At 51.9% G+C, this 17,843-nt stretch overlaps 8 protein-coding genes across 8 annotated transcripts; 5 read left to right on the top strand and 3 right to left on the bottom strand.

Annotated features, from left to right (window-relative positions):
- Window positions 1-261: 261 nt before the first annotated feature.
- On the top strand, window positions 262-1,678 carry HO173_006016 (uncharacterized protein; the record flags this gene model as incomplete). The annotated part of the gene is made up of 2 exons (XM_037307928.1): window positions 262-400; window positions 453-1,678. 2 exons carry the CDS (start codon window positions 262-264, stop codon window positions 1,676-1,678), a joined length of 1,365 nt encoding a protein of 454 aa, XP_037165188.1.
- A 280-nt stretch (window positions 1,679-1,958) lies between these two features.
- HO173_006015 (uncharacterized protein) lies at window positions 1,959-2,419 on the bottom strand (the record flags this gene model as incomplete). Its single annotated transcript, XM_037307927.1, has 3 exons — window positions 1,959-2,270; window positions 2,319-2,363; window positions 2,417-2,419. 3 exons carry the CDS (start codon window positions 2,417-2,419, stop codon window positions 1,959-1,961), a joined length of 360 nt encoding a protein of 119 aa, XP_037165187.1.
- Window positions 2,420-2,618: 199 nt separating this feature from the next.
- HO173_006014 (uncharacterized protein) lies at window positions 2,619-3,708 on the top strand (the record flags this gene model as incomplete). Its single annotated transcript, XM_037307926.1, has 5 exons — window positions 2,619-2,741; window positions 2,798-2,996; window positions 3,052-3,196; window positions 3,250-3,401; window positions 3,482-3,708. The coding sequence occupies 5 exons, from the start codon at window positions 2,619-2,621 to the stop codon at window positions 3,706-3,708; spliced, it is 846 nt and encodes a 281-aa protein (XP_037165186.1).
- A 623-nt stretch (window positions 3,709-4,331) lies between these two features.
- HO173_006013 (uncharacterized protein) lies at window positions 4,332-6,472 on the top strand (the record flags this gene model as incomplete). The annotated part of the gene is made up of 3 exons (XM_037307925.1): window positions 4,332-4,483; window positions 4,541-6,306; window positions 6,357-6,472. The coding sequence occupies 3 exons, from the start codon at window positions 4,332-4,334 to the stop codon at window positions 6,470-6,472; spliced, it is 2,034 nt and encodes a 677-aa protein (XP_037165185.1).
- A 1,282-nt stretch (window positions 6,473-7,754) lies between these two features.
- On the top strand, window positions 7,755-10,063 carry HO173_006012 (uncharacterized protein; the record flags this gene model as incomplete). Its single annotated transcript, XM_037307924.1, has 3 exons — window positions 7,755-8,409; window positions 8,461-9,054; window positions 9,129-10,063. 3 exons carry the CDS (start codon window positions 7,755-7,757, stop codon window positions 10,061-10,063), a joined length of 2,184 nt encoding a protein of 727 aa, XP_037165184.1.
- A 580-nt stretch (window positions 10,064-10,643) lies between these two features.
- On the top strand, window positions 10,644-13,485 carry HO173_006011 (uncharacterized protein; the record flags this gene model as incomplete). Its single annotated transcript, XM_037307923.1, has 3 exons — window positions 10,644-10,795; window positions 10,888-13,273; window positions 13,351-13,485. 3 exons carry the CDS (start codon window positions 10,644-10,646, stop codon window positions 13,483-13,485), a joined length of 2,673 nt encoding a protein of 890 aa, XP_037165183.1.
- A 1,717-nt stretch (window positions 13,486-15,202) lies between these two features.
- HO173_006010 (uncharacterized protein) lies at window positions 15,203-15,466 on the bottom strand (the record flags this gene model as incomplete). Its single annotated transcript, XM_037307922.1, has 1 exon — window positions 15,203-15,466. The coding sequence occupies one exon, from the start codon at window positions 15,464-15,466 to the stop codon at window positions 15,203-15,205; it is 264 nt and encodes an 87-aa protein (XP_037165182.1).
- Window positions 15,467-15,578: 112 nt separating this feature from the next.
- HO173_006009 (uncharacterized protein) lies at window positions 15,579-17,376 on the bottom strand (the record flags this gene model as incomplete). The annotated part of the gene is made up of 2 exons (XM_037307921.1): window positions 15,579-16,143; window positions 16,745-17,376. The coding sequence occupies 2 exons, from the start codon at window positions 17,374-17,376 to the stop codon at window positions 15,579-15,581; spliced, it is 1,197 nt and encodes a 398-aa protein (XP_037165181.1).
- Window positions 17,377-17,843: the final 467 nt, after the last annotated feature.

Genomic DNA, 17,843 nt, shown 5'->3' with positions numbered 1-17,843 from the left:
GCCGCGCTGGCTTGGGTAATTCTCTCCTGTTTTACAGGATTTTGGGTTCTTTTTGTTGCATAGCGAAGCATAGCGTTGCATCTAGATACCAGGTCGTGTCAGTAATGTTTTTGCATACTTGTTTAAGAGTTTCATATGCCTTGTGAAGAATAATCGTTACCGTCCGAATTGGGAGCGACGGAGATAAAACGCGGGGATAGCGCATTCACTGTAACAAATTTATCTTTGGCGGCAGTAGAGATTCAACATCAATCAAGCGTCATGGCTACGGAGACAATAATAGCAAGTGCCAACGGAATGGCTACCCCTGATCCACCTTCGCAAGTCAGAGTACAGCTATCAACACGCCATCCTGACATCTCACTGCCAGAGAATCCCGGCCCAATCCTGGTCAATACTAGTAATGTGATAGTAGAGCTCTTGAATTCTATTCCTACTGACAACCTCGCTAGACCTCCGGCGGTATGCCCTTTCCACGCTCGTTAATACTCTATTGCAGTCCGAGAAGCCCATACCATTCGAGTTCCTCATCAATGGCACGTTTCTTCGAACATCTTTAGACGAGTACCTCACAGCGAATGGCATATCTGCCGAAACCACTCTCGCAGTCGAATATGTACGTGCGATTATACCGCCACTCTATCTTGCCTCCTTCGAACACGATGACTGGGTCAGCGCTGTGGACGTTCTCTCGGAGACCTCTCCAGCAGGCAAATGGGCAGGCAGCGCAGGAGCAAGAATGCTTGGACAAGAAAGAATATTATCTGGGAGCTACGACGGTCTTTTGAGAGTATGGAGCATGTCCTCTGAGGTACTGGTGACATCACCATCAGCAGGCAGTGGAGGACACACGTCCTCGATCAAAGCAGCAAAATACATATCCCCGTCGCACGTCGCTTCTGCTGGTCTAGACCGCACAATACGTCTATGGAAATACTCTGAGGATTCTGAAGCATCCAACGCATCCCTATCGCCTCAAATCGAGCTTTACGGTCACAAGGCCAGCATCGACTCTCTCGCCGTTCATCAACCCTCGTCCCGCATCCTCTCCGCCTCTGCGGACCACTCGCTTGGTCTTTGGTCGACTAGGAAATCCGATGCACCTGCAGCTCCAACATCTCTTCTTCCCTCAGCTACCTCTCGAAGTTCTAAGCGCAGGAAAACGGGCACCTCAACATCCACCCCCCAACGAGGCCCCCTTTCTGTCCTCAAATCTCACACTGCCCCCGTCTCCGATACCATCTTCGCTCCGAACGACCACACAGTAGCCTACTCCACGTCCTGGGATCACTCTCTCAAAACCTGGGACCTCCCCACCTCGACCTGTGTGGACACGCGCTCAACGTCGCACTCTCTCCTCTCTCTCACCGCTCTTCCTTCTCTTAGCCTCCTCGTAGCTGGCACGTCAGCACGCCATATCACCCTCATTGACCCCCGCGCCTCCGCGACTACCGTCTCAGCTATGACATTGCGCGGCCATACTAACGCGGTGGTTAGCCTGGCAGCAGATCCAGAAAGTAATTATGGGCTTGTGAGTGGGAGTCACGATGGGACGTGTAGGGTGTGGGACGTGAGGAGCTCGAGGAGCGAGAAGGAGGGTAGGGTGGGTGAGAGCTTGTATGTTGTTGAAAGGGAAAGTTTGAAGGGAGAGGGGAAAAGGCTGGTGGAGAAGGCGTGAAGGTTTTTGGCGTGGCTTGGGATAAGGGTGTGGGGATTGTGAGTGGAGGAGAGGACAAGAGGGTTCAGGTGAATAGAGGAAAGGGAATCGTATCGGAGAAAGCGGCGTAGAGGATATAGTTTGGGAGGGATAGATACCCAGTGCCAATTTGTCTCACTTCGTCTTTTGATGCTGGTGCCCCAATGGTATGATAACCTGACTCTTGACGTGGATGTCCACCCCACGCAACAACGCCTGAGCTATGCTTCTAATCCTTTCTCTCCCCGACCCCTCCCTCCCCTCAGCCCAACCGTTCAACCCTGTTGAACTTCGACGCCGTCGCCGTTTGCGTCCTCGTCCTCTGTCCCCTCACCGGCATCCCCATCGCGTGTCTCCTCCCCCTATACGTGCCCATATCCCGCAACCTCGTAATGTTCTCCCTCAGCTCTCTCCTCAGATCGTTTTCGATCTTCATGCTTGCGAGCTCGGCGTTGATGTCCAGCACGGTCTGTGAGTTGAGGGAGCTCAGCCGCGCGGTGGGGTGGATGTGCAGGCGGGCGAGCAGGTGCCGGGATATCTGGGGTCCGATGCCGTAGAAGCCTTGGAGCGTTTTCTGGGATAAGTGTCAGAGGAATGGAGGAGGAGGGTATGGGGCAAGTACGAGGACAAGGCGTTGTTCGGAGAAGTTGTTGCCTAGGATGAAGACCTGGATCGTGTCAATTGAGCTTCCTTGGGGAGTAGAATCGAAAGCAGACATACCATTCTTACGAACGACAGATATTTCCGGGTTGCTGCTCCAAGTCGACGTCCGAGGGGTCAAGATTTCAGACTTTGAGGTTGGGAAATTAGGGCAAATCTTCGGCGATGACACTAGCGTCGATTTGATTGGAGACGCTTTCCAACAGGTGTTCTTCCGCTGCTGCGATCTCTCGTCCAAACATCAAAACTTTTAACATAGTTGATGATATACGACATGGCCAATCTACAGCGAGTCGTTATCTCATTGCTGCTCATTCTGACAGCATCGTTCCTTTTCCTCGCACAGACTTCGTCTGCGGCCAAAGGACCAAAGATTACCAACAAGGTAGCGTTCCATACATCCCCACCTGCTGTAGCAGGTCAATTGACAGCTGCTGTTAGGTCTATTTCGATATTACACATGGGGATGAGGAATTGGGCAGAGTCGTCATTGGTCTCTATGGGAAGACAGTCCCCAAGACTGCTGAGAACTTCCGTGCTTTGTGCACAGGGGAAAAGGGCTTTGGTTATGAGGGATCGGCTTTCCACAGAGTCATTAAGCAGTTCATGATCCAGGGTGGTGACTTCACCAATGGCGATGGTATGGACAAAGTACGAAAGATAGCACAACAGATGGGTGTTGACATTCACATCAGGCACTGGCGGAAAATCCATCTATGGGAACAAGTTCCCTGATGAGAACTTCAAGTTGAAGCACACCAAGACTGGCATGCTCAGCATGGCCAACTCCGGAAAAGACACCAACGGTTCCCAATTCTTCATAACCACAGCTATTACTTCGTAAGTCAGCTATCCTAACTCCCAATCCGGGGCCTATGCTAATGCTACATCAGATGGCTGGATGGAAAGCATGTAGTCTTTGGAGAAGTCTTGGAAGGCTACGATATCGTGGAGAAGGTGGAAAACGTGCCAAAGGGCGCTGGAGACAAGCCTGCCAAGACCGTCAAGATCGCAAAGGCGGGGGAGTTGCCGGTGCCAGAAGAAGGTACCCACGCGGAGCTTTAGACGCTTCTTCATCTCTTGTCACTCGTGATGCTCTGAAATGGCTGATATGTGTCGGTAAAGAACTCATCGGATCGGCTCTTCCTGCGGTGCCAGGCGACGAGTTGGACGTGACATTGGGGGATGAACCCAAGCAACAGCTAGAAACTACGGAATCTGATATGATTCCTCCAACGGAAAGTCACGGTTTGAGCATCTTGACAAAGTTGATTTTCTTTGGCGTGATCGTTGGTGTTGTGTTGAGCTTCCTCAGGACTCGCAAGCCTATGGTAGAGAAAAGTTTCGCCTGATACCGTAGCCATAGCAATATAAGAGAGGAATCTCCACCACAAAATTGGCGTTACTTTCGAGCAATGCAGACTTGCATGAGAAAACGCAGGTTCGGAACGCTCCTCTGAGGTCTAGAAACCAATTCAACCGGCGCTAGTGTCGAGCGCCAAGGCCGGTTTGCAGGGCCGAACAGAAATCACTAAATTATCAAACTTTTTTGCCTGCTGGAAATCTTCCTGCATCTTTCTCACAACCCATATGAGAAATTTTACCCCCAGATCCACTTAACATATAGCACTGTCCTTTCTGTGGAGAGTGTTTCCTTCCGTTTCTGTCAACTCTCATCCACGACCGAGAGATTTACAGGAGCTTCAGAAGTCTCAACTTCTTCACTTCTTTCATCTCACATTACGGCCCAGACTCCTACGAACTCTCTGTATTTTACACGTCGTCCAAGCCTTAGGTACCTCTCCAAAGACTTATCTTACAAATGTAAGTCAGCTCTGCTCCCAGGCTCACCAGCAGACGTCGATGTGATTCTCTTATCAGCTCAGCCTGACGCATTGCTAAATCAATCACTGAGACCAGACAGTAACACAACACAATACTGAATTGCCGCCGCAGTATGGCTGATCAACTCAATATGAACGGATTGTCCTTGGATTCCCAGCATGGACAAGGACGCTCAGCTTACATCCCACCCCACATGCGCGGTATGCCCCCACCACAAATGGACGGACCACCGCCTCCTATGAACGGCCCAGCCAATGGGAGTGCTTGGAACGAACCATCAAAGTAAGCTCGAACAGTCGTCAAACCTCCAACCAGGACGAGCTAATCTTCATGTATTAGAGATGTGAGGAATGACCCCCACGCCGCCCCGAACTGGGCAAATGCTCCAAACTTTACCCCAAGAAGCTATGGAGGCCCTCCTACGAACGGCGTTGCTCCTCCCCCTTCTACTTGGGATAACCATGCTGCCCGTGCATTTGACGAGGGCGCTTACGGAAAACCTGGAGGAGGAGGAGGAGGTTCATCATACGGCGGAGGCGGAGGAGGTGGTTCTGCCCGCGGATCAGGCGATGGGCAGTGGAAAGATGGCAAACACATCCCTGGACCTGTCAATCAACGTGTGGAGCGTGAACTCTTTGGTGTTCCCAATGACCCTTCCAAGTTGCAAACCGGTATTAATTTTTCTAATTACGATGATATCCCTGTTGAAGCATCCGGCCAAAATGTTCCAGAGCCTTGCCTGCAGTTCACAAACCCTCCTTTGGACGACCACCTACTTTCCAACATCAAGCTTGCAAGCTACAAGACTCCCACGCCCGTGCAAAAGTATTCTATCCCCATCGTCATGGGTGGTCGAGACCTGATGGCTTGTGCTCAGACTGGCTCGGGAAAGACCGGCGGTTTCCTTTTCCCGATCCTATCACAAGCATTCATCCATGGTCCATCTGCTGCTGCACCTCCTCAAGGTGGTGGTATGGGCTACCGCTCGCGAAAAGCATTGCCTACCTCTTTGATTCTAGCTCCTACCAGAGAGCTGGTGTCTCAAATTTATGAAGAATCTCGAAAATTCGCCTACCGTTCTTGGGTTCGTCCGTGCGTGGTGTACGGAGGAGCCGATATCGGCACCCAGCTACGCTCCATGGAGCGAGGGTGCGATCTGCTTGTTGCCACACCTGGTCGTCTTGTTGACTTGATTGAGCGTGGACGTATTTCTTTGCTTAACATCAAGTATTTGGTCCTGGATGAGGCGGATCGTATGTTGGACATGGGTTTCGAACCTCAGATTCGTCGTATCGTCGAAGGTGAAGACATGCCTGGAGTTGACAGACGCCAGACGCTCATGTTTTCAGCAACATTTCCCCGAGACATCCAAATGCTTGCTAGGGATTTTCTGAAGGAATATGTGTTTCTCTCTGTTGGTCGTGTTGGATCAACCTCGGAGAACATCACGCAGAGTGTCGAATATGTTGAGGACCCAGATAAGCGCTCTGTACTTCTGGATATCCTTCACACCCATGGTGCTGGTCTTACCCTGATCTTCGTGGAGACCAAGCGTATGGCAGACTCTCTGTCAGATTTCTTAATCAACCAAAATTTCCCGGCCACATCCATCCATGGAGACCGAACGCAGCGTGAGCGTGAGCGTGCTCTAGAGATGTTCCGTAACGGACGCTGCCCAATCCTGGTTGCTACCGCAGTCGCTGCCCGTGGTCTCGATATTCCTAACGTTACACACGTTGTCAATTATGATCTACCAACTGATATCGATGACTATGTTCATCGTATTGGTCGTACCGGTCGTGCTGGTAATACCGGAAAGTCAACCGCATTCTTTAATCGAGGCAATCGCGGCATTGTCAGAGACATGATTGAGCTCCTGAAAGAGGCCCATCAAGAAGTCCCTGCGTTCCTGGAAAATGTTGCCCGCGAAGGCGCTGGCTTCGGTGGAGGGGGTGGCCGTGGTGGTCGCTCAGGTGGCCGCGGACGTGGTGGAGCGGCCACCCGTGACTTCCGTAAAGGCGGCGACCGATTTGCCCAACAGAATGCCTACGGCGGCGGTGTTGGCGGTGGTAGCGGCGGCGGCCCACCAGCTGGTGGATTTGGTGGTGAGCTCTCCTTCTGATAAGCCAAACCATTGATGCTGATACAACTGCAGGATACGGTGGTGGTGCACCGTCATATGGAGGCGGCGGCGGCGGCTATGGCGGCGGTTACGGAGGTGGCGGTTACGGGAATCCCTCTGGACCTGGAGGGCAGTCTTCCTGGTGGTAGATGCCACTACCGCACCCATCGGCGCCTCTTCTCCAAATAATACAGGGGAAGACTGTTCTTGCACGACCCAGTCCTGGCGCCTGGCTGCAGTGCTCGATCACATCACGATAATTCCCTAAATTTCTTGCAACAGCATTTAGATCTTCGATTCTTCACGGAGCCTCTTTCGGTGCCGACATTTTTTCCTACTCACTCTTCGACATGCTAGGACTGGCGCAGCAAAGCGATGCCGACGTCCACCACGGGGCGACGTTGCAACTGTCCATCAGCACGTATCATAGATAGCGTTGGCTTATACCCATTCAGACCGATTGGCCTCGATACCCTGCGCAGGCCTGGAGCCTGACGGCTTACGCAGGAAATGCGCGGTCTTCATGGGCGTTGATCTTACGAATCTTGCTGCGTTTATGCTAGCCCAGTAGGCTCCTGGCATCCCGACGACACGATAGATCTCTTCCACCTCAGCTGTTTCACTCGAATTAATGTGTGCTCCATTTCTTTACAAAAGCAAATACCGACCAATTTTCATCGATCCGGACCTTGCATTGGCCGTAACATACACACTTCCCTCACGGCAAGCTCGGTGTTCATAACGTGTCAGTGATAGACAGCATCTGAATGCAAAGGGCGTTGTTCAGGCGCATAGGCCGCAATGCTCACATTGGGTGGGCTGTTGTGCTTAGTGCGCTGGGGATAGCCTTCGGACGTTGCATTGAGCGATACTTGGGACCTCTGAGCTTTGTCTCCAGGTGTCATACCTCAAAGACAGGATCACAGGATCCGATGACCTAAGCGTTGGTCTCTAAGACCAAAAAAAACAGTCTCCAGCTTCAGATAAGAACCAATTGCATACTTGCCTCCAGTAATCCATAGACTTACCATTGAATTGACATGTAAGGTAGACGCTGCTTCGGTTGAATGAGAACTTGGATTCAATTGGGCCAATTTAGAGAATCTAGATGGCTGATCCTCGGGGATACCGCGGAAGTAAGCCGCCCGAACAGGCCGTGAGGCCGAATTGCTTCAATAAAGCTTGCATCGGTCGTAGGCCCAGTACGTCCACCACTCCCCACACCATCTTCTAACTCACGGGCTACCAACGTTACTGGTCATGAGCAGTCAATCACCGCTTCTGTATCGAATTGACAGGTAGGGGAACGACCTAAATCCCCCGCTATCGATAGGGGATGCATAGCCGCAAGTGCTCGCTTCCGAGCTCCTGAAGGGGAAATAGGTGTCAAGATAGGTCTCGCTCGAGCAGAATCAATAAAGTCGTGAAAAGATGGAAGCGGAGCCCGAAAACCAGCCCGGTGCTCGTTCTACTCTATCACCACGAGCGAACAAGTCCGATCCCAAGCAGAGCTTACAGCACATTCTTACTTCGTCAGAGCCTCTCGTCAAGACCAAACATAGGCCCGATGATCAGCTGACTCCTAGCGAGCCTGTGAAGCCTGAGACCCCCTCGAAACAGCCAATCATATGGATTGATGGAGATTCAGGACAAGTCGATGAAAGGGACAAGGACGAGCCAGCGAGTGTTCAGAACGACTCTTACACTCGCGCAGCCGAATTCAACCCGTCACACACCATGACCGTCGCCCATACTCGACGAAATGCCAATGGCACCATCGGCTCTGTGTATTCGGGAAACAAGATACGGCATTTAAAGAAAGAAGATGGCATACCTCTTTGGCGGAAAGATATACAATTGAATTTTCTCGAATGTGTTTTCGAAGATAACACTCTGGTCTTTACCAAAGCTTACGATGGAACGACGGGGCATACATTCGCCGACATCTACGTTGATGCTATGGCACGAAGTAGCAAAACAAGCAAGATACTCAAAGAGAAGCTGCTGGCTGATCGTGGAGCTGCTATGCACATGGCTATGGTTTGCTTGTTAGTCAACGTGGGCAGAATGAATACGACGCTGAATTGTATGTGGTCTATAAATTTACTCATTGAACGAATGCTTACAAGGATGCAAGTCTTTCCCGAAATGCGCGCTCAATTGCGGACATACCACTCGATACCTTCACTTCAAGCTAATCAAGATCCCAATGCATACAAACAGCTTCAAGATGCTCCCCGCCTCAAATCAATCCTCAAGGGCGCTTCCGAAGACGCGAACCAGCCGGGTACAATTGACAAGATCAAAGCGCTTCCCATTCCTCGTACTAATCCTGTGAACCTCATCTTCGTCCTCTCTCAATATGCTCCTAAAATATCAGAAATCCATTTCCATCCGCCGAGAGATTTTTTCGACCTCGTCATGCGATCCACGCTGAGCAGCAAGAGCAGAGCAAGATGTTTTCTATGGCTTATTTGGTTCTACCTCGAGAGCGATTTTTCCGAAGAGGCGGCTCTGAAGAATCCATTTGGGCCAGGGCAGCACGGACCTGAGACGGGCGGCTTGCCGCTCAAAGTTCCTCCATTCGAGCACTTGACGGAGGCCCAAGCGGAGGCGGAAAACGTTGACACCGAAGATGAAAAGACCTATGGGGAGGTGAAGAGGCAGGAAAGGATCCGCATCTTACAGGAGGATGAGACGGTGGGTCCTCCCATGAAAAAGGCCAAGAAAAGTAAGCCCTAAAAGACAACGGAGTCGTCACCACAAGGCGCTTGAGTGCCTAAATGCCTAGTTAACGACTATTAGATCCAACGACTGACGAACTGGGTGTCATTGCAATCTCGGATAACGACCCCACCCGCACGCCGTCTCCCACCTCAGCTTTACAATACAAGCCGCTTGCCATGGCCTACGACGGCCCTAGCGTAGACATGAATGGAGAAGCAGGGGTCCCCTTATTTGGCCGATTCCCACCTCCAAATAGGTCAGATCCACAGCGTCTGGTCCTCAAAACGCGGATGGACCCTCATTCGTCGTCTCCTGTTCCTCCTGGTTCTGGTCACCCAATTTTGTATAGTGCAGCTTCTAATGGGATGAGTTCACGACGTCCACGCCCAGAAACCTCTCATCAAAAGGCGGTCAATATCAACAGAAAGATGCGGATCGATCACATCTTACACAAGCAAATATTAGCGGAGCATGACGAGGCTCGACGGGAAAAGAGAAGGGTCAACAGCTCCTTTGGGATGATGGTCATGAAGCGTGTCAGGAATCTACCGGACATGTATGATACTGACGACGAATGTTCATGGGGACCTGGAGGCATAATGCCAAATCCCAACGAAGCTGAAGACTTTGGTGAGGAAGCGCTGGCTTACAAGAAGGCCATCGATAGGGCAGTCAGGAGACTGTACAGAGAAGAGAATAGGGGAGCTTTGGGTGGTTTGATGGAGGGATATCGAAAGCGGAAGAGGAAGTCACGGGGTTATGCTGACGATGAAGAAAAAGACAGCCGTTCGAGGAAACGGAGGAGGGACGGTAGTAGCCCGGGTATGAGGGCAGATGGAAGCCGCGACGAAGAAAAGCCTGACGATGATCTTGACGATCTGGATCGCGCTTTACTCGGCGAAGGCGGAGACGACGATCAGGATGAAGAGGACAGCGATGACAGTGAAGGAGAGGAGGGTGACATAACAGAAGAAGATATTTACGAACGAGGCCCAGGGGTCAGCATTGTCTAGCGGTATCAGTCTGGCGCTCTGGCGTGAAAAGAAGATGGGCTGGTCATGCTCGGTAAAAAGAATGTGGTGTATAACTAGGTAGGATAGATCTGGGAACATTTCTAATCAACTGTTGCTTAAGCTCGTCTTGAGCTTGAGAGAACTAAGTGGTGGTACATGGGCAGATGTTTAGTTCTGTTTGAAAGTGCAAGTCATTTTGCATACGTACTCATCTCCATCCTGTGCTGGAGAATACGAGTATTCCGTAAATTGGGGTACAAGTGACTCGTCCCTGCATACATTTGCGTCAACCTTCCTATTATAGATTTGCAACTGCAGTCCTTCCCACCTCTTCGTAATTGATAGCTGCCTACGAGCGGGGTCGATGATTCGAACAACTACAAAAGCACGCAGACTAGCAGCTCATATTGTAACTCCGCCCTTCTCTAGAATCTCTGTCCATAACATACCACCATCTTCACCTGCGACTTCTCGTCTCTTCTGTGCAACTGTAAAATTTCCAGGTCTCGAGAAACGCAACCTCGTTCAGCAGAGATTCCCAGCCAGTCAGACAGTCAGACATTGCTCACATCGAAGAGCCATGTGCAGAAAGAATGCAGATATCCCCGGTGGAAGCGTCCATGTCGAGTCTAATCGAGAGGTGCTGCCAACCCACGTGAAGCCCTTGCACTATGATTTGACCTTGGAACCGAACTTTGACGAGTTCAGCTATAAGGGAACAGTGGTGATTGAGTATGTACGGTGAAGACAATGCAGGTTGTCCGACTTTCCTCTTCTCTGGTCAGCGTGCCCCAGGGCTTCTGGCTAACCGAGTGACTTCCTAGTCTTGATGTCAAAGAAGACACAAAGTCCATCTCCCTCAACACGTTGGAGATAGACATTCATTCAACAAAGATCTCGGCTGGTGGCAGCGAGGTCACCTCGTCCCCAAAGCTCGCCTACAACGAAGACAATCAGATGACCACAATATCGTTTGACAACTCGATACCTGCAGGCTCGAAAGCTCAGCTAACGCATACCTTTACTGGCTATTTGAATGATAAGATGGCTGGGTTTTACAGGTCATCGTACAAGGACGAGGAGGGCAAGACACAGTACATTGCAAGCACGCAGATGGAGCCTACAGATGCTCGAAGAGCTTTTCCATGCTTTGATGAGCCTGCTTTAAAAGCGCAGTACACCATCACTCTCGTGGCGGAAAAGAACCTCACATGCTTGAGCAATATGGATGTGGCATCCGAGAAGGAGGTGGAGTCGAAAATCAGTGGAGGCAAGAAGAAGGCCGTGACTTTCAACAAGACTCCTCTGATGTCAACCTATCTTTTGGCGTTCATTGTTGGAGAGCTAAATTACGTTGAGACCAAGGCCTTCAGAGTACCCATTCGAGTATACGCAACACCGGACAAAGATATAGAGCACGGCCGATTTTCTCTGGACCTCGCGGCAAAAACTTTGGCCTTCTATGAAAAAGAATTCGATAATGAGTTCCCATTAACAAAGATGGACATGGTGGCAGTCCCTGATTTCAGTGCTGGAGCCATGGAGAACTGGGGACTTATCACGTACAGGGTCGTCGACCTGCTGTATGACGAGCAGAAGAGTGGTGCTTCGACCAAGGAGAGGATCGCAGAGGTTGTCCAGCACGAACTTGCCCATCAATGGTTTGGTAATCTTGTCACTATGGATTTCTGGGATGGACTTTGGCTCAACGAAGGGTTTGCAACCTGGATGTCGTGGTACTCTTGCAATAAATTCTACCCTGAGTGGAAAGTCTGGCAAGGTTACGTCGTTGGTGATCTCCAGAGCGCACTGTCTCTTGACTCCCTGCGGAGTAGCCATCCTATCGAAGTACCAGTAAAACGTGCAGACGAGGTGAACCAAATCTTTGATGCGATCTCATACTCGAAAGGCTCTTGTGTGATCCGCATGATATCCCAATATCTTGGTGAACAGACCTTCATGGAGGGAATTCGGCGGTACATCAAGAAGCATGCATACGGTAACACCAAAACCGAGGATCTGTGGGCTGCGCTGAGTGATGCGAGTGGTAAGCCTGTGGAGAAGATCATGGATATCTGGACCAAGAAAGTGGGATATCCAGTGGTGACTGTGACGGAGAGCAAGGACTCAAAGAGTATCCACGTCAAACAGAATCGATTCCTGCGAACAGGCGATACAAAACCCGAAGAGGACGAGACCCTCTATCCTGTATTTTTAGGTCTCAAGACCAAGAATGGAGTCAACGAGGACCTCACCCTCTTTGGCCGTGAGCACGATTTCGAAATCCCTAACACAGACTTCTTCAAGCTCAATGCCGACCACTCCGGTACATACAGGACGTCCTACACCCCCGACCGTCTTGAGAAGCTCGGCCAAGCGGCGAAACAAGGCCTCCTTTCCGTGGAAGACCGCGCCGGCATGATCGCCGACGCTGGTGCCCTCGCCTCATCCGGCTACCAAAAAACATCTGGCATCCTTTCCCTTCTCAAATCCTTCAGCAGCGAATCTGAATTCGTTGTCTGGGATGAACTTCTAACCCGCATTTCGTCCATCCGTTCCGCGTGGGTCTTCGAGGACCAGAAGACACAGGATGCTCTAAAAGCATTCCAGCGCGACCTCGTAAGCCCCAAGGCTCACGAAAAGGGCTGGGCTTTCACCCCCGATGAAGATCACATTCAAGCGCAATTCAAAGCTCTACTCTTCGGGAGCGCTGGTCTTGCTGGAGATGAGAAAATCATCAAGGCCGCACAGGACATGTTCAGGGAGTGGGCTGCCGGCAACCGGAAAGCCATTCACCCGAACATCCGTGGTAGCGTCTACGCCATCGCTCTCCAAAATGGTGGTGACAAGGAATACGACACCATCTTCAACGAGTACAAGATTGCCAACGACGCAGATGAGCGCAACACCGCACTACGCTCCCTGGGCCGCGTGAAGGGCGAGAAACTGATTCATCGTTCGCTGGGTCTGCCACTGAGCGACGACGTCAAGGGTCAGGACGTGTACTTGCCTATTGCGGGGCTGAGGAGTGAGAAGGAGGGTATTGAGGGCCTGTGGAGCTGGATGACAGCGAATTGGGAGTCAATCAATAAGAAGTGTCCCGCTAGTCTGGGCATGCTGAGTACTGTTGTGCAGATGTGTACAGGCGGATTCACGTCAGAAGAACAGCTGGAGCGAGTAAGAAAGTGGTTTAAGGAGAGGAGTACCAAGGTATTCTTGACTTCCGTCTTTTTTTCTGCTGCATGAGGGTCTGGAGAAAGGAGTTATTGCTAAATTTAATGGTTTAGGGCTTTGATCGAGCGTTAGAGCAGAGCTCAGACACTGTACGCGCGAAAGCGAGCTGGTTGAAGAGAGACACAGGAGATGTGGAGAGCTGGCTCTCGGATAACGGATATCTGGCGAAGAGCGGACAGGAACTGTAGGAAAGCAGGCATGAAGACAGTGCAGTGAGCGGTAGAAGAGGCTCATTTCGTATCCTGAGCATGCATGATAGCGAGCGAATGCAAAAGCCCCTCTCCATCCGCATTCGCTTGCTCGCAAGTTTCTCCTCCAGATAAGCAGGAACTCATTCGACCCAATAGGTCCGAGGCAGCCCACTGACTAAGGGGCCGACTCTGCACCATATGCTTCGTCTAGTGTAACCCGGCAAACGGTCTTTAGACCAAACGTCCTCACTCGAGCCAGATCTCGCTAGTGAGCCACATCCTTCTTCATCCAGCCTCTCCATTGCTTCGCATCAAACGGGTGCCATAATGAGGCGCCTGCCAGACTTCTTCAAATCACTCACAATACACGATCAACGCTGACGAAAAACACAGTATGGTATGAGAGTCGAGCTGTGCGCGTGTACGCAAGGATCATATGCGTATGTGCAGCAACTGAGGTACACGGGATTAGGAACTTGTGACGAAGAAGAAGAAGAAGAAGAAGAAGAAGAAGAAGTCTGGCAAGAGCAGAGAGAGGAAGGCGGGCGAATTCAGAAGAGTAATGTCGTCAGAAGGAAGAAAGAAAGAAAGAAAGAAGGGGGAGAGAATGTTCTGGCCAGGAGGACTAAGCTAGGACTGGGGAAATGTTAGTACGTAGGTTCTGGTCGCCGCAGTCGCAGTCGCATGCTGAGACGAGGGTTCCAAATGACTAGAGTGACTGAGGAAGAGATGAAGGAACGAGAAAGGGAGGGAGAGGGAGCTCTTGGGCGGACAATCATGTATCTGTCTTGTAGGCACACATGCGCAAAGTGAGTACGTCAGGAAGGTTCTTGAAGTCTGAGCTAAGTCTTAGATGTCGGGTTCGGATTTTTCGATGTTGACACTTGTGTCATTCAGGCAATATTTCGCTCACCCTTACGGATCTGATCCAGCCCCTACCTATTACGCCTCCTCCTCCAGATGCTAAAGGATCAACAAAGGCGTCAGCATCATCGTCGGGAAACGGGGCCTGCTTCGAGGACTTTGGGTGACCTTGCGGATCGACCATGACGCGCCGAGCGGGACTTGCTGAGCGCATGACGCTGGAGGACGCCACCAGAGTCCTCGGTTGCTGGTCTCTGTCCTCGGCGATCGATCTTCAAAGCTCCCCCGGGATAATCCAAGTAGACGGTCGAAGACCGATCGTCCACGGTTGCGTCTGTTGAGTCGCTGAATGTGACGGTCGGAAGGGAATAGAATGGGGTGAAGCGGAGACCGTTCGTTGTCTTGGGTCGCAAGGATTTTCTCTGGCAAGATGGATGGGGATAAGCTTACGGGGTTGGTAAAGACCTTGACAGAAACCTGGAAAAGAGTGTGTTGTTGTGTCATCATTTGGAGAATGTGTTGTGCAAACGGAGTCGGCAGCGGACAGAAAGTGTTGTCGATGCTTAGCGCCGTCACCGAAAGACTCAACACATTTATATTTGGCCCCGTGAGCTACTTGTGTTAAGACAGGCGAGGCTGTCACGTCCACGCTGGTCAGAAGTGATTGCTCGAGATGCCAATGCGCGAAGACTCTCCAATGCGTCGAGTCCTACCAACTCGGGAAAGAGCCCCCAAGCGGATGCGGAGCGGCGCTTCTGGGCAATGACAGACCCCATTCGTTCGATTGCCATCTCCCTGACCGAGCGCCAAGGTCGCTTCTACCTTGCTCCGAGATGTACCTCAAGGCCCATTAAACAGTAGCGGGGCATGGTGTCGAATTCAGAAGGTCCCGGAGCGATTTCCCGAGCAGATGCAGAATCTTGATCAGGTTGTCCCTCCTCCTGACCAATCGGCCGAAGCAGGATGTCGAGACTTTGGCCCCTCTTCCGTTCCAGCTGCAGCCGTCTTCCGGCCATCTCTCAAAGTCCTCGCGACGGACATCCCACAGGCAGACACATCGATGCTCGGCATCATCATCTCGGCCTCCCTTTCCACCCCGCCATCTCATGGACATCCTGAGCACGTGCACCATCCAGCTCCTCAAATCCTTGCGTTTTCAGGCAGTTGCCATGGCCCAGGAGGCATGATCTTCCCGACAATCCAACCCCTTCATCCTCGCCAAAGCATCAAATCTCTTCCCCCAAGCCTCCGCCTTCATCCCCAACCCCCGCGCGCGCCGCCGTTGCCTCCACAACATGGCCGAAGCTCCCAGCGACGCTAGACCCAAGGGCACCCCCCACACCAGCACCTATCGCCGCCCGATCCTTCGAGCCCGCCGCTGCGCTGGCCGAGGCGGTGGCGGTGGCGGTGGCGTGGCTGTCACGGTGCTGGTGCTGACGATGGTAGCGGCGGCGCTGGTATCGTTCGGTGCCGTCGAGCCCGGTGTGCGGTTGTCGATCACCGATCCGACCCGGGATCGCGAACGGAGAGCTGCTGCCTTGGGTGGCGACGTCGCCGGCGCCGCCGGTAAAGTTGACGGCGTTGCGGCAGGATTCGGTCGGCGAGGACGGGAACGATCCGATCCCGTCATCGGTGTTGACTTGGATGGTGGCATTGTCGGTCGAGGTGGTGTCGTGTTCTGAGCTTGTGGAGGCGGTTGGACTCACCATCCTGACGGTGTTTGGCGCAGTCGTCACTTTGCCACGCGTGATCTGTGCAACTTCCTCTGTAGATGACGGTTGATTCCGTGAGCTGTTAAGGATTTCGGAGTCAGTGTTTCCTTTTAGGATAGAAGGTCGAGTCTGAAGACCAAGTCTAGAAAGTAAAAGAGTGCTACCTGGCTCCCGAGATATCTCCTTTTTGAATTTTGGTTCTGAGTAGGGGAGATTCCCGTTTTGGAAATATGTACTAGTACCTGTGGCAGACAAAGATGGTTATCGAGGCAGATGTCATCTGCGTAACAGCGTGCGCTTTCCTGGCCAGCGGTAGGCGCACGGCAGGGGGTTGTCACGAGGGGATTTCCCTTTCCATTCGGGGAAAATATCATGTCCGCGCCGTCGATGTGACCATCTCTCTCATTCGCGAAGGATTGCAGAGAGCGAGGACGAAACGAGACGCAGAGAACATCTCCCACGCAGACGCGATGATTCTTTTCGCAGTAGAGCATCGCAGAGGAGCCGAGGGCGCAGACGACGTTATAGGAACGGCGCGAAGGCTGGACTCACCGTTCAGGTCCCAATCCTGCGTACTGACTTTATCGTCGGTCCAGCCTCCAGGGTTTTCACGAGTCCACGAGAGGGCGCATATGTACGGCTTTCACGGAGCCGTTGCGGCCCGAACCAGTAAGTGACACTGGCCCATCCCGTCGCTTTTTCGGCCGTGGACCACGTCGGTCCCCCCCGTGATCGCGCGAGCTCGATGTGAGTGATGTCCCCTCAGCCACACTTGTGCCTCGAAGGATTCGTCCTCTGCGAAATCCTTTTGGTTCCTTCCACCGTCGGTGGCGGCTGCGACCGGTTGAAGTCTGAACAGGAAAATGCGACAAGGCGCTGGGGTTGCATGCACACTCACTCGACCGTTGCACACGGAAGGATGATACAGATGGTGGACCGGTATGGGCGATGGTGGGAGGGACATCCAGCGTTGGAATTGCGGGGTTCGATTCCCCACTTCTTCTCGAGTTGGGCCATGGGTCCCTTCCGTCTTTCGTCCGTACGGAGTGGATGTGCGTCGCGGTGACAAGAAATGGGCTGCCTGCATTTTTGCGGAGGCTTTCCCCATCCGCGAAGCCGCTGTGCGTTCGTTTCGGATCCGAAGTGGCGATGCCCCTGCTTGCAGTGTCGTAGTCTCGCTGAAGCCTTGTTCGAGATACTTTGTGGGGAATTTCTCACTTGGATCATAGATTCCATCCAGACTCAAGGCTTCGGCATCTTCGGCCGGGGAGGCTGGATAAGCTGGCTGTATACTGTTGTAGTTTGAGATCATTCGGTTACTATAGGAACATAAGTGGACAGACCCGAGGTTCAAAATCATCTGTATTTACGGGTCGGGGTATCTAAATACAGTCTTCGCCTTCCCCAACGACCCTTCGAAACTCAAGGAGGAAGTTTCAACGCCAGTGTGACCAGCATTCCTTCCCTTCATCCAACGCCTTTGTTAATGCCACCTCTTATGCAGCGCCAGATCTCCAAGGTCCACACGAATGAGAATAGAGGTTCGTAATGCATGTCATTGTGACAGGAAGAAGGTTAGTATGCCTCGCAGCCCTCGCTAAAAATGCTTGATGTGAGACGAAACACCGCGCTCTTATTGGATGCGACCATGATTTTCGATTGCTAGAATGAAGGTAGTTCCGAGCAAAAGATGACGTTTAGCGGTGCTGGAAAGACTATGTTTGATTTGTTGTACAAAGTTCGAAGGAATCTGCATGTGAAGCAGAGAGGGCGGATATG

Source organism: Letharia columbiana (genome assembly GCF_014066305.1).
Source record: "Letharia columbiana isolate WasteWater2 chromosome Unknown Sc0000017_s0, whole genome shotgun sequence".
NCBI classification, from domain to species: domain Eukaryota; kingdom Fungi; phylum Ascomycota; class Lecanoromycetes; order Lecanorales; family Parmeliaceae; genus Letharia; species Letharia columbiana.
Note: the sequence above shows the minus strand (reverse complement) of the source record. Positions and strands in the feature narration are given on the sequence as shown.